At 37.2% G+C, this 15,618-nt stretch overlaps 2 protein-coding genes across 2 annotated transcripts in view; both read right to left on the bottom strand.

Moving 5' to 3' along the window:
- Window positions 1–15,618, bottom strand: part of LOC136032275 (large ribosomal subunit protein mL66-like) — a 414,576-nt gene that overhangs the window by 178,416 nt on the left and 220,542 nt on the right. The window lies entirely within an intron of this gene.
- LOC136032150 (phosphatidylinositol 4,5-bisphosphate 3-kinase catalytic subunit alpha isoform-like) overlaps window positions 1–15,618 on the bottom strand; it is a gene marked incomplete at its 5' end in the record, with an annotated part of 65,672 nt that overhangs the window by 28,253 nt on the left and 21,801 nt on the right. Inside the window, 3 exon segments of the mRNA XM_065712335.1 lie at window positions 3,591–3,759; window positions 8,757–8,881; window positions 14,242–14,385. Coding sequence (XP_065568407.1) covers window positions 3,591–3,759; window positions 8,757–8,881; window positions 14,242–14,385 — 438 coding nt within the window.

Here is a 15,618-nt window from a genome sequence, read left to right as displayed (position 1 = left end):
CCTAGAAAAAAAAAATCGATTCTTTTCAACTCTTCCACTAATTTCCAAGATGTTTGTTTATTTCGCTCATTTTGCGTCATTTTTTTTATGAGCCACTTCCCTGAAAAAATTCCCTGTGAAAGTCCTTTGATATAATTACCATGTACACATACTAGGTAAGCGCTAAGACAGAAACACTTAACAGGAGTAAGGTAAACTTTTCTTCTTTCCCCACTTTTCAGGGATCTCTTAAAGGTAATAATGGCTGCCTTTACTTCTCTTCTAATAGGCCTGAAACGCAGCCACACGAAGACTTAAACGGTATGAAAGCCATATCCAATAACAGTAAACGAGGTTATCTTTAAATGGCTCACCTAAATGTTTGGATATATATATACGTTGTACAGGATTTTGTTTTCTTCTCGAGTTGTGATTCTCACCGTTTTTACTATTAATCTGTTCATACTTTTGCTTTAGATTTGTACCATTTGCCCTTGCCTTTTGCTTTAGCAGTTCGGATTAATTCAAGATCGTATTCAAGAAAAATATATACAAATATAAACAAATACACAGTTTGCTCGTTTAAAGGGAGTATATATATATATATATATATATATATATATATATATATATATATATATATATATATATATATATATATATATATATATATATATATATATATATATATATATATATATATATATATATATATATATATATATATATATATATATATATTCTCCTTCCTACTTATCCTTTCCACGCGCTAAAATAGAATGGTTCTTATTCAATTGTAATTTTCTTCAATATATAAATTATGGAATAACCTAATTGTCGTGTTATTCTTTAGAAAGTCAAATTTTCGTGAGCAATTCAATGTGATTTGTTGCTGTTTCTTGTTCCATACCTTTTTCTTTAATCGTTCGGGGCAGTTTGTCATCGTGCGTAATTTTACATGCGTCATAAATAATAAAATGACACAATCATCGTTTTATTCTTTAGTTTGGTTTGCCAAAAGTCACAAGGTGGCAAATTAACAATTTCTGTTGAACTAAATAATTATGTCGCGGATTCAATTAGTCTTACCTGCTTATCCTTTACAGACGCTAAAGCGACACGTTCCTTATCCAGTTGTAATTTTCTGAGGCATCTACATTCCACAATAGTATAATTGATACCGTTGTTCTTTAGTTTTGAGTAGCATTTTCGTTTGCAATTCCATTTGATTGGTTGCTGTTCTTGGTCCATGCCCTTTTCTTTAGCTGTTTCAATTCATTTATCATCTTGTGTAATTTTGCACGCGTCATTGATGCTAAATATTGATTGCTCCTTCCTATTTTTCAATCACAGACTCACGCTAAACTAACATATTCCTTCATTCTATTGTAATTGTGGGCTGTCCACTAATCACAGATTTCGCTGTGCGACATTTTTGTTTAGAATTCCAATTTGATTTTTGGTGTTTCTTGTTCTGTGCCTTTTTTTTTACCTCTTCAGAGCAATTTGTCATCTTGTGTAATTTCGCATGCATCATAGATACTAAAAACAATACGACCACTGCTGGAGGGAGAATGAATTAACTTATTGCTCTTTAAATGTATATAAATATGATCTCACTCATATGATTTTTTTTCAAAAAATAAGTCTCTAAACAAATTTAGCTGGGCTATTCCTTGTGTATAACTATGTTGACCTTAAAATATCAGTTTTTGTTTGGACTTTTCCTTCGTTAATACAACTTAAATAGTTTGTTTTAGTGTGATCGCATGGTAGATGGAAAAGGGCAGACTTCCTAGAGTTTATGGATTTTTTTTTTCTTGCGATATTTTCTTTTCATTTTTTGCGGTACTTTAAGTGGAATAAAAATGTTTGAAATAAAATAAATTATGAAATAAAGCCTGTGAAATAAAACGCTATAACGTTTTATTATATCTTTTTTTCCCAAGCCAATTCAAATAGAAGGAGTGGTCGTAGAAACTTCGGTGGGGGGTTCATTCGATTGGAAAGCGGTAGTTCTATTTCCCTCTTTAAGAGTCAAAAGTAATCGGAGGGCAACGAGCCCCTACCCCTTCTTTTTCCCAAATGCATCCGATCAAAATTTTGAGATAGCCATTTTGTTCAAAATAGTCCAAAGATCAGAAAACAAAAACTTCGGGGTCAACAAAATCCTCAGAGCCCGCAGGTACATGTTGAAAGTTCTGTCCTGGGGGCATACAAGGTATCTATGGGAGTGTGGTTTTATAAATTTCATAAGAGGCTCATTTCATTGAAAATTTAAAGTTCTGGCGGCCATTTTAAGAGTAAAAAGTGATTGGAAGGCATGCCCCGGGGGCATACAAGGTATCTATGGGAGGTGTGGTTTATAAATTTCAGATGAGGCTCATTTCATTGAAAATTTTAAGTTCTAGCGGCCATTTTAAGAGTGAAAAGTGATAGAAGGGCAGCTATCCCCCAATAAACTCTTCCACAAATACGTCCGATCAAAGTTTTGAAAAGCCATTTTATTCATAATAGTTCAAAGATCGGATAGAGAAATTCCAGGGTCAACAAAAACCTCCCGAGCCCGGGGCATGTGTTGTAAGTCATGCCTTGGGGCATATAAGATTTTATGGAAGGGGTGTTCGTTTAATCTTCTGAGGGGGCTCATTTGATAAGAAATTGAAAATACTATTTACATTTTAAGAGCCAAAAGTGATTGAAGGGTAACAAGCCCCCCCTCCCCCAAAACCCTTTTTCCTCAAATGAATTCGACCGAAATTTTTAGATAGGCATTTTCTTGAAAATAGTGCATGCATAATATAACGATACTTCTAGGGTTGAGAGGGCCCCATAAAGCCCGGGGTCAAGGGTTCTAAGTTGATACCCAGTGACAAATAAGGATTTATGGAAGGCTTGGTCGTAGAAACTTTTGATGTGGCTCATTCCATTGGAAATCGAAATTTCTTTTGCCCTTTTTAAGAGTCGAAAGCAATTAGAGGAAAACCAGCCCCCCCCCCCACACTCTTTATTACCCAGATGCATAAAATTTTGAAATTACTAATTTTTTCAAAATGGTCCAAAATTCAAAAATTTGTAACTAAGGGGCTGAAAAATCCGCCATAGCCCCCAGGGCAACAGTTTTAAATTATACAAATTGCCCATTGTTAACATATAAGGTTTTTGTAGAAGGGGTGGTCGTATTAATTTTGGGGAGGGATCATTCGATTGGAAATTGAAACTTCTCGTTCTTTTCAAAGAGACAAAAGTGATCAAAGGGCAAGCTGAACCCCCCCCCCCCTTTTTTTACAAAACGTACCCTGTCAAAAATTTTGAAATAGCCATTTGGTTCAAAATAGTCCAAAAGCCAAATGACTGTCTCCAGAACTGAAAAAATAACCCCTTGTTGTCGTTACGCCACCCCAAATCAAGAAATACACAAGTATGAGAATTTTTATTTGCTTTTGCTAACCCTTTGTACTGTTGCCACAACTGAGACTGAGGCCCAATTTTAAAAGTAGTTATAAACACAGAAACATAAGAAACAATTTCTTCATTTCAAATTGAAACAATTTCAAGTTCATGTATAAACTCGTCCCTTCACCGCCCCTTGTTGTGATTCTGGTCTTTACCTTATATCCTTCATCTTTCTTTTCTTTTAAGGCATCTGTTAATTTGGTCAGTTTATCAAGAGCATCCACTTGTCTAATAAGTACCCTTAAATGATGGCCAAGACCACGACAGAAAGCTTCTAAATACAGACAAAATCTTCTGTGAACAGCTGGGTCATGCAATTCCGACCTGAAATCAAGGAATGTACCAAATATAGGATAGAAAAAAAAACACTAAATCCTATAAAGAAGCAATCCAACAATAAAATAACACTAGAGATTTAAAGACTGGGTGGCTGTATTGGTGATCTTAGTGAAAAAGAAATTGTGGTCTTTCAGAGCTACAGAGCCGCCACCAAGAGTTCTTCCAGGAGGGGGGGGGCATGGGCTACCAGGAGCTTTATTTTTCCCGAAACACAATCTTCAATTGTCCTATTTTGATACTTTTTATAAAGTCTTATTGTTACGAAAAATAAAGTATTTTTACAGAAGGGGGGAAGGGGTAGCTCAATCCGCCTTCTGGTGTCCATGTAAAGTTAAGTTCAAAGAGAGCTAAATTTTACTACGGACACTTGGTTTTACGTCAAATGATAAAAAAAGTGTCTTAACGTACTAAATATACAGCTTGGTATTAATCCAATTGACATCAGAAATGAATTCCTCCTCCCGGCAGAATTATGTCAAAAAAATAGAAATGAACATCTTGTGTTCTTGTAAAAATTCACATTTACGTTTCTTTTAAAGCCTTTTGTCACACTCTATAAAAGCACAAATGTCAATTTCACCTAACCAGAAATCAGTACAAAATTTGAATAGACGTGTACATTTTGAAAAACAAAACAGAATAAATCCAAACATTAATTAAGTTTGTGTGATACCACAAAAATAACCTAAAGCAATCATTTTTGCAATGATCAGCTTCGCCTCTCTATTTGAAAAGGGGGCTGGATATTTCTATGTTTTTTCCGCAGGCAATATTGTTCCAAAGCAACTGAACAAAAAAGAAAAAAAAAAATCCTAATAAAAATGTAAAGTTGACCCTCTTTTTAGATAGTAGACATTTTTTAGGCCACTCTTTTAAATGAACAATCTTTAGAAAAAACTTTACAAGGATCACACAATTTCAACTTCAAATTTGCTTCATTTATTGTGTTGCGAGAGCAACACTTTGGTTTTGTCCCGTTTTTTTTTGTTTTTTTTTTCCTATGCCACCGATCTCAGCTTATTCCCGGAAACTGGTAAGGGTCTAACCTGTGCGGTTTTTACGGAAAGTGTGGACCTCAAGGCCGGATTGATGAATATGACATTACATTTTGGAAAGCTCCGTAGAACTCTTGCCTGGGGCCAAAAAGGATGGTTTTTGCTTGTCCTCGAGCCAGAGCCTATGGTGTGCGAAGTGAAGTGGAGTTATATAGCCTATGTCAGAGAGGAGTATCTGAAGTTGTGCAGCCAAGCTTTCGTTTCATCAAACCATGTTTCTGCTTTCGAGTGGAAAGCTCCGTTCTAGCAGGCAACCAGGCAGGCACCAGTTTCAAATTGAAGATGGACTAAAATCTATAAGTGTTAAATATATGCGGTAGTTCCCCGGTCCCACAGCCAATATATCTTCTTTGAGTGATAAATAGAAAAATTTACAGAAAAAAAAAAGTGCGATTTTCCCACGGGTCCGAAAGTGCTGCCATCTATTGTTTCTAGCCATTTCTGTTCGTGATTTCAGCTGACTTTACCATTCTTTTTTTTCTACTTGGGATTGCAATAGAGAAATGGTATCAGATATACCTCTTAAACTTTAAAAGTTCTCTCATTGCTAAAGAAATTAGAGCTTATCCTTTGCTCCTTTCTAAGTGGTGGTGTTAGAAAGTTGGCCTCCGGCAAAAAAGTCAACTTTTGAACTAAGACAGATAGAATTTTTTTTTCAATGACAATCGATAGACCTTGATGAGCTGATCAAAGTATATGTCATCCATTTTTTGTTACAAAAATCCCTTCATGACATACACCAGTTTGAAAGTTTCAAGGGGTTGACAACTTCAGTGGTAAGGTACACAATTGAACCAAAAATAGGCCGATACCAATTGTGAGATATGTAGGGGACTTCCAAGCAACAGTCGATTATTAGCTTATAATCATCTTTGGCAATGAGGGGTTTGCAACTTTTGCTGATTGGTGAATCTATTATCTGTTTCTGGTGTAATTGATGGTAAGAACAACTTGGTTCCCGATTGTAAGACATGTAGGGGAGTTGTAAGTAATAATCGGCTGTTAGGCTACAATGACTTCAGCGACAAGGGGTTTGGAACTTTTGCTAGTTGGTGTACCCATTATTTGTTTCCGGTGAACTTGGATGTATATCCCGGGAGAGGGACTTGTAAGTAAGAATCGGTTGCTAGAGGAGGCTCACGAGGGGCTACAAATTTGTGCAAATTGGTACACATCTATGGAATTAGGGACCCATAAATTTCCTGTAATGACTCGCCATCCAATAATAAGCGATCCTGGATGGCGAGTCATTACAGGAAATTTATGGGTCCCTGATGGTATTTTGATCCTGAAAAGTTACGGATAGCTTTATAATACCAACTAGATTATATAAGATAATGTTCCAAGTTTCCATCCGTCACGATGTCTACGATTGAAAAGGATAAAGTTCAACTGGCTGCAAACTCAATTTAGTCCCTTTTTCCGATATTCTTTTGCTGTTGTTTTTTCAACGCTGAAGAATTTGATCATGTGATTACTGATTGTGTTCTTCTTTGAATATGCCGTTTTGAAAGCTTTGATAGTTTTGACAACTTCAGCATTTAACCGATAGCGAAGAAACAAAACCAAAGTGTTGCTCTCGCAACACTTTAATCGGCAAAGCCGGAAAAAGGTTGCCGCAACACTTCACGTTGCCCAGGCAACGTAGGTCTAATTCAATTTGCTCTTATTCCAAATCAGTACTTAAAAAATTGTTCCTTCGGTCAACAAAAGAGCCATCTAAATAAAAATCCAAAAAGATGACTCTGTATGTATTTAAAATCAACAACATTCCAATTTGTACCGGTAAAAACTTATAATACTCTTTATTTTGACAGGTGCCTGAATTAGCCTGCTTTTGTTTTCGAGAATTTTTTTAGGACAGTGACATCGCTTTCTTGCTATCATTTGACAAACCATTAAATTTCAATTAAAACTTAGCCTAATTGGACTCACGGCGGACTGCTGAGAGAACATTAGCATATCTGAGGTGATTTTGTTCATTTCAAATTCTAACATCGGTCTTTATGACTGGTTCATTAAGACATTATGTCCGTTTCAGTTTCCAAAAGATCGTTGCAGAGCGTTTCATATGCAACGGGTACTATGCGAGTTGAATTTTTATCTTAGGACAAATAATTGAACAACACCGAGCAGAGTTAAATTTATTCACGGATTGTGTAAAACAAATACTATACACTATCTAATGAAGACGAGAAGAATAGATGTAGTTTTCACGCCCCTTCCTCCCTTCTTTCTAGGATATTTTAATTTTTGTAGCACTTTTTAGCTTCTTATAAATTTCGTATACTATAACCATTTTTTAAAGCTTTGTGGATCTTTGACCAACCTACAAGAGAATAAATAAGAAAAACCATCTTTCAGTGCAAACAAGAATCATGTCAAAACTATTGAAGATAAGCAATATTGCACAAGATAGGAGTCACATGGTAGTTTACAATTTTCTCTACTGTTTTCTTATAATATCTGTACGTTTTTGCTATTTTGACATGATTTTCTCCCACTTCCCTCAAAACAAAAATCTCCCCTATATTCCTTGTTGCTGGGTTGCGGAAAATGCTATAGAACATTCATAATATTTATGAATTGTTCAAAGCCATTACTGTGTATATTGTGTACATTTAAATTTTGCAATCCTTAAAAGCAAAATTTCCAAATTTCAGCTACGGTCACAGAATAATACTGCTGATTCGACAAAAAGCGCAAAAAAACAAGAGTGGGCCTTGGGATAAGGAATCCCAAGTGAGGGATCTCATCTAAAAAATAAACACCCAGATTGGAACATATTTCCAATATTTGTTTCACCAAGCATAAAGAAGGCCACATTAAGACCTTTAGGAATCTTCAGGCTATAGTAGTGGATCCAAAGGGGCGACTGCCCCCTGCCCATGGCGTGGGAGAAAATTATTCCAGTTTGTAAATTGTAGGTGATTCATTAGAATGAATTGAAGTGTGTAGACGAAAGGTAAAAAAGGGGCGGAGGGAGTGAGAGGTAGAAATTGATATTTAATCCCTCTTGATTTCAAGGAATATTTCTAGTCTACACTGCTATTATGAAGGTAAAGAGCAACAGTAAACTCTAAATGAACAGAATGTATTCCATTTAAGGGTGGGCTGCCTTTTCCTCATCCCTATTTTTGCCTCATGGTCGTAGAAACTTCGGAGGAGGTCCATTTGATCAGGAATTCATACATCTAGTCCATTTTTCAGTCGACTATGATTGGAGACCAGCCAGCTTCCATCCTAAAAGTGTTCTTAAAAGCTGTTTTTTTTTTGTTTTGTTTTTTTGTTTTTTTTTACCCCTTAGGACACCTGATCGGCATTTTGAGTAACCTACTTTTTACCTTGTCTTTGGCTGCTTAATTTTGCGTGTGGGGGAATTTTCCATGGAAGGGGATTTGGGAATTATGAGTCAATTTTTAGCAGGGGAGGGTTCCGGGGAAGGGGTATTTTCAGCAAGGAATATTTTGCAGGGGAAAATATCCTTCTATAAACGCCTAGACCTCCCATAATGATCAAGAGAGGATTAAAAAAGATTATTAAAAGTCGCTATACAGAAGAACAGAAAAAATTATTCTATAACAGGGTACTAATTCATTTAATCTGATTGACCATCGTCTCCAACCCTTGGGTCGTGCCACATTTGGATTCATTCGATATTAATATTACGAAGCTAGTTTTTTTTTTTTTTTTTTTTTTTTTTTTTTTTTTTTAGCTTCATAGAGACATGTAAACGCCTGTGAAAACCGCGCAAAGTAAACAACCTTACCCTAGGATTGCCTCGTCTCCCACGATCCGCCGTTGGGCTTTACCCTTATGCGGGGCTACCACGGCGTCAATAAAGCTACTCTAACTGGTTTCAACGGTTTCAATCATTTCATAGGGAAATACAATAGAACAAATCAAGTCTTATAGAAAAAACCTTACTTTAAGTGCCAGAAAAGGTAGTGGCCAACTTTTTTATTGGTAAGACCTCGGCTCAGTAGAAACTTGAAAAGATCATTGTCCAAATATGGCTCGTATTTTAAGGTCTGCACAAGCTGGAGAAGATACTGTAACAAAAAAAAAGAGTTCACATTTAAAAAGGAACTTACATAAGCACCCTAACAAACTAGTTACATCTGTAATTGAAATGAACGCCATTTTTACAAAATACACCATTTAAACAAATAACATCCTTCCAAGCTCAAAACTCAAATAACATGACAGCTAAATGAATATAAGAGGAAACTAGGATATAGAGGAAACGCCATGTTCAATGTTACCACAAATTCTTAAGGTCCAAATGAGATGCACAGCTAGGTTTTTGGAAAGCAATATCAGCACTTGCTTCCCTTGGCAGTTTTCTGTAATTATCTAGCAGGAAATATCTTTTTAATTTTAAAGTGTGATGTTCCGCTCTACAGGCTGCTAACACATCGTTTGGCTTTCACCGATCTCTAGAATAAGTATACAAGAAAACATGATTGTTAGTTTGTGGTTTTTAAGGTCATCAAAACATTTATTTTTCCACTACTCTTATGCAAAAAAAAATCTATATAAACAATGAATAAATCATTGACCCTCTCTAACTCTCGTATAACTTAAACCGAAGGTAAATTGGTACTCACTTGATACCTCACCTTTGATCTTAGTTCCTCCTGTGCCACCAGAGGCACTCAGGGCATCCAGAAAGAGCTGCTAATCATCCCTCACATGTACTTCTGCCCAGAAATCTTCAGATTGGGGTTGGACTGTCAAATTGATAAACTTCAGGTCCCGCTGGTATGTACGACAAACTGTATTTTTGGCTTTCCTCTTCTTCGGGTTCCCTCTGGTTGCCACTCGAGTATCGCTCTGGTGAGTCTTTCTTCCGCCATACGGATAGTTTCCCAAGTAGCGCCAACTTTGTTGGCGTATGACATCTGTTACCAGGGGTTGATGCGTAATAGAGTGAACCATCTAGTTAGGTGTGTGATCCCTCCAATTTTATATTCGGTATCCTGCAGAAACAGTTGTTCTCAAAGCGAAAATCCTCTTTTCTTGCCGTTGATTCAGTTTATCGCATTCACAGCTATAGAGGAGGGCAGAGAGGATGTTACTGTTGAACAGCCTCAATTTCAGTTTCAGGGAGTACTTTTTCAATCGCCAAACTTGCTTTAGTCGATTAAAAGTCCCACTCGAAGTACCTCCTTTTCTTTTGATCCAGTTCGTTCGACCGTGCTTCCGAGGTATCTGAATTCCATTACCTGCTCTACTGAATTGTCCCCGCCCTTTATGCATAGTGGTGAGTCGCTTGTTGTCATGCTTTTTGCCTGTTTCAAACTAATCTTTAGTCCCAAAAGACTTGCTTTCTCTCGTTTGACATCGAGATGCTCCTGGAGCCTTTCCTTGTTTGCCTCAATCAGGGTGATGTCGTCGGCGAACTTAATGGTAAGACAATTTTATTGATAATTCAGAGTTCAAAGTGCAAACATCAAAATTGGACATTGTATGGACATTAATAATTCAGTCAGTTGTAGTGAAGAAAACAAAAATTTCGCAATAGGGATTAGTGACGTATAATCCTGACATATTTTTATTGACCAATATATGTGTCTACTGATAAACTGTCCTAGTTTCTGAACATTTATATATATAGTCATAAATCTTTTGAAGAGTCTTTTGAGGAATACCTATCTGTTTCAATTGATGTTATTCGGTACAAATTCAACGACACTGTTTAGCTAATTTGGTGCAAATTTCAAAGGTGCTGTTTAAATTGTCATAAACAAGAAACGAGTACAAATCAAATTACGACTCAAGAATCTGAACAATCTCACCACTGAAAAGCCACGGGTCTTTTTGGTACCCCAACTTCCTGTAAGTGCGCACTTTCACTGTTGTACACGAAAGATTTATTTCACGATCTTCAAGACATTTATTCCCACCAGAATCATTTCACACAGTGGCGTCAGAGCTGATTGAGTATCCTTTGGGAGTTATTCTGACCAAAGGAGTCTATGTTTATACCTTTTACCGGAAATTATGATTATGTCGAATAAGCAGAAGCATTACTGCCCCAAATGCTGATTGCTAGTAACGTCGAACACCGTCCAGTACCAATCAGGTTGTGGCAGGTGATATCACGCCACTATTAATAGGTGCGCACGCATAAGCCTTAGTGAGTAAACAGTACAATGGCTATGCATCGAGTGTATGACCAAACTGAACAGACAAAGTAAGCCTAAGATCACTAAGTCGACAGCCAAGTTGACACCGCACCTTTCTGATTCTATTCGTCATAGTACATGAGGAACCGCTATTGACCGACCTACCACTTGTGACACTGGGACCACCCCATATCACGTCTGAAAGACAACACCGAAACCACTGCCCCACCCAACTCCGTTCCACAGACTATTCTCAGCAGTGATAACAAAGGTACGCTAGCCTCACTCTGCTGCGAAATCAGAAAGCTTAAGAACGGTATTGACACTTTCAGAATTGAAATTCAGGCTAAGGACACGAATATTGCGCAGCTCCGTCAACAAGTGCTGCTAACTTTACCAAGTGATTTAGAAGTAAGTGAGATTGCAGCGTTATATGGAACAATCAGCTCGCTCAAGTAAGTGAGAGATCACTTACTTCTTTAGAAGTAAGTGAGATTGCAGCGTTATATGGAACAATCAGCTCGCTCAAAAAGGACATCTCAGCAGCTAAGGCAGAAATTGTCATAATACGGACGGACCTTGCTAATGCAAGATCTCACAGTAAGACTTTGGAAAATAAATATGAACTTCAAGAATACCTCATTAGTAACCTCCAAAAACCGCCAGTATCCCCACCGGACAACTTTTTTCCTCTAGTACTAAAGACGGGTCCCAAACTCAAACATCAACTGTTCCACTTTCAGAAGTTTCCGACCCCTCGTAATCCAAAATGAACCGGAAAATTGTTACGGTGCAAATCGTCGATAATAAACCGGATTGCAATGATCCCCCGCTAGCCAAAGCAACTTTTAGTGTCGTTAATACCGCATTGCAGAGCCCAGGTCATGTTGCAATTACCTGCGGTTACGAATTGTGCTCTAATCTTTTCTCTGATGAAAGCGTTCACAAGGGTACTGACCTAGTGCACCATGCAATTAGTGCGACTGATGCAACCGACAATTCAGGCTGGAAGCCTGTCAGTCAGAGGAAAAAATGCCGTTTCCTAAGAAAAAGCTCTTGTGAGAAAAGTGATACGAATGACGTTTCTCCGCAAAACCTAACGAACTAACACCGGCCTTGTAAAAAGAATGTGAAAGGGGCTGCAAATTTAACACGATACGACGGTATTTTAATGAAAGCGGTTTCTGTAAGCACAGAAAAAAGTGTCGTTTTTTGCATATATGTCCGCGTTTTATTTCGAAAACATGCAGTAATAATGAGTGTAAACTTGACCACGTTGATTTTTGTTGTGTTTTATCATGTACTGACAAAAATATGTTTTCGCGCATGCGTATTACGGTAGATCAATAAGACGCAGCCCCAGTCAGTCAGACGTAGCCAGTCAAACAAATTGACAGGAAGACGCTTTTCTGAATCCGAACCCGACATCAAATAACTTAACTGGACGAGGATTAGAAATTAACACATACCACGATTACACCTCTCGCGGACCTCCGTGGCCCCCCTTACCCACAATCCCTCCCGTACATCAGAAAACCCCCAACCAAGCATGCGTTGCACTTTCTGAGTAGGTCAGAATATTTTTTCCGGATCCGCTACCTCAGCAGCATCAAATTTTCTAATCCCCACAAAAGATAACGTCCCTGAGCCCCCCGTTTCAGCCGCAGTTCTAGTAATGAATTGATTTGAGCCCCTTGTTGGTGTGGAAAATCCTGACTACACCCACGCCCACCAGGAAAACAACATATTCTTAGTCAGACCCTCCCCCCTCCCCAAATAAAAACACTATTAGACTTGACAGATATGTACCTATTTCTGAAGGTATTAGTAACAAGAAATTGAAGTTTAATATATAAAAAAAAGTTTCCCATTTCTTCCTTCGAGTCAAATCCACTATGTCATGAAAATTACTAATTCTTGTTAAATGTTGGCAGCAAGATATCAATGATGACAAGCTTATTTTAATAAATCTACAGTATCTGAAAATAAGGTCGTAGGCTTAGTTTTTTTTTTGTTGTGTATACGAAGAAGAGAGCTGGGTTTCAGTGTATATTTGTGAATGATTTTCTATTCCAACTTCATAATATTATTGCCTCTTTATCAGATCTATTTCAATGATTATAGAGATGGTAATTTATATTAATTTTAGAATTCATTCATGATAGCTAGGTGGTAGAATGTCTAAAGGGGTAAAATATCTTTTATCTGTGGCCAGCCCCTAAAGGTTACAATGAGCGGAGGAATCACTGTTGAGTTAACGGATATCAGCGCCTGATTCTCTATTTCCTTGTGGGACATAAAAAAAAATCTGTTTCTCTCTTTTTTCCTATTTTCATTTAACCAAATGTAAGAAAAAATGGTAACCTAAGCAATGCAACTAAAAATGAAACAACTGAGAATTTTCTTGCATCTGAGGTGATTTGACTCGCAGTTCGGTTTTGTTTACTTTTCTACTTTCTTCTCTTTATTCATTTCTTTTACTTTGACCTATCCGAATAAAATGCATTAATTAGTTAGATCATTATTAATTAGACATCTGGTCGGAAAAGCTCATATGGTACTTGTGACGAGGTCAGAACCTAAACTTAGACTCGGTACTAGAGTTGTCGATTTTGCTATTCTTGGTTTATTGGTAATTATTACAAAATATAAACTTGCAAATACAGTGCTCCTGTAGTCTCTTCTTGTTCGTTATTACAGCGTTTGTCCCACCAAGTTTATTCCTGATCTCTCCACTCTAAGTGTTTTCCAAGATTTCCGGTTTCCCCCACCAACTCCCCCCAATGTCACCGGATCCAATCGGGATTTAAAATAAGAGCTCTGGGACACGAGGTCCTTCTAAGTATCAAATTTCATTAAGATCTAATAGCCCTAATAAGATCAGTTATGTTTCTCTTTTAATCGGTTGATTCTACATTAGAATTTGCATAAGACGTTCGAAGCAGGTACATAGTTTTCTCACGCGTAGCAGGTGCAAAGTTATCGTTACTTTTTGGTTTTGCCAACACCAGTTATGTTTCTCTTTTAATGGGTTGATTCTAAATTATCGTTTTATTCTGTTTTTCTGTCTTTGTTCCAAATTTCTTCTATTATAAAGATTTTTAAAACCCTTTTGCACTAAGGAAGAGTTAGCTGAGGAGAGGCCTTTACTGAAATACCTGCATCTGGTATATTTTTAGATAACCCTCCTTTTACGTTTGATTATTAGTTTAAACCAATGTAATGTCAGAATCTGGTAATAATGAGTACATTTCAGTAGGTACAAGGATAGCAGTACAAACCTTGAGGAGTTCATCATCAGTAAGTGATTCATTGAGCCACTTCGCTGCCAAGCTCCGTCCAAAAGGATGTCCGTATTTACAATCTAATAGTTCTAATGCCACTTCTCGGTTAACTGGGCGCCACTCTTTCAGCAAAACTGTCATCTGTAAGCAAATATAAATTAATTTTTACTTTTCCTGGATTCATTTATGTGGTATAGACGGCCATTAACTTTCGAACATTCTACTTTCGCAAGTTCAAACAATAAAAATTTAAGACAGTAATAAGAGGAAACACCCTAGCGTTGCCTATAATGGAGAGCCACAAGGAAAAGCTATTTTTATTGGGAAAAGGAGGCATGTCCGACCCTGGGTCTTGAAAAGGGCTTAAGGCATTATGACGAAACTTTAAGGAAATGTCGAGAGGATTGTGGAACAAAATCAAAACACACTATGTGCATTCTGGTTGTCACAAAAGCGCATCAACAAGACCTAAGAACGACTGAGGATATTCAGCTTAAGACTTTCAAGGTGTTTTTATGGAGATGCTGAAAAGTGTCAAGAGGATTGTCGTGACCCCCCCCACGGACCCCTATGTTATGTAAATTGTCTATTGTTTGAGTATATTGATAAATACAGCATATCCTAGGTCTCCAAAAAGGTTAAGGATATTAAGAGGAAGATTTCAAGATATATTGAAGGGGATGGAAAAAAATAAACCACACTGTATTCAAGACAATTTCCGAAAGGGTCTATCAGAAACTTGTAAAGAACGACATAGGATAACAATTTGAAACTTTCAGGGCATGTTCAGGGGGACATGAAGAGTTATCAGAAGGAAACCAGCCCTTATCACCCTCTTTAGATGTCCACTTCCCTTAGTAATGATAGGAATTTTGAAAAGCCATTTTGTTAAAAGTAGAAAAATCATCTAACGATCATGCCCCCGGAGGTGCCATGCCCACACAGCCCACATGGCAAAGAATGTAAATTGTGCAATTTGCACATTTTTACATTGAGGATTTATCGTTGGAAAATGAGAAATATTTGATCCTGGGTGTGTCTGAAAAGGTTAAGGGCATGGAGGTGAAATTTCAGGGAATATCGAGAGGGGGATAATTGTAACTGCGATGAATTCCATCAAAAGCCACTACGTCTATTCAGGTTATCAAAAAGGCGTATCAACAATATTTTAGGAACTGGTTAGGGAATTAACTTGAAACTTTTAAGACCACTAACACTGCTACTGCTACTGTGACAAAGTCTCCAAAGCTCCGGAAAAAAGTTCTGCAAGTTATGCAATTTGTCCATTGTTAACAAACAGGATTTGTATTTGGGAAAGTGTGAGTGTTTAATCCTGATTGTGTCTGAAAAAGCTTTGAACTAGAATCTAAAATT

The sequence above is a fragment of the Artemia franciscana genome, chromosome 1 (assembly GCF_032884065.1).
Source record: "Artemia franciscana chromosome 1, ASM3288406v1, whole genome shotgun sequence".
NCBI lineage: Eukaryota > Metazoa > Arthropoda > Branchiopoda > Anostraca > Artemiidae > Artemia > Artemia franciscana.
Note: the sequence above shows the minus strand (reverse complement) of the source record. Positions and strands in the feature narration are given on the sequence as shown.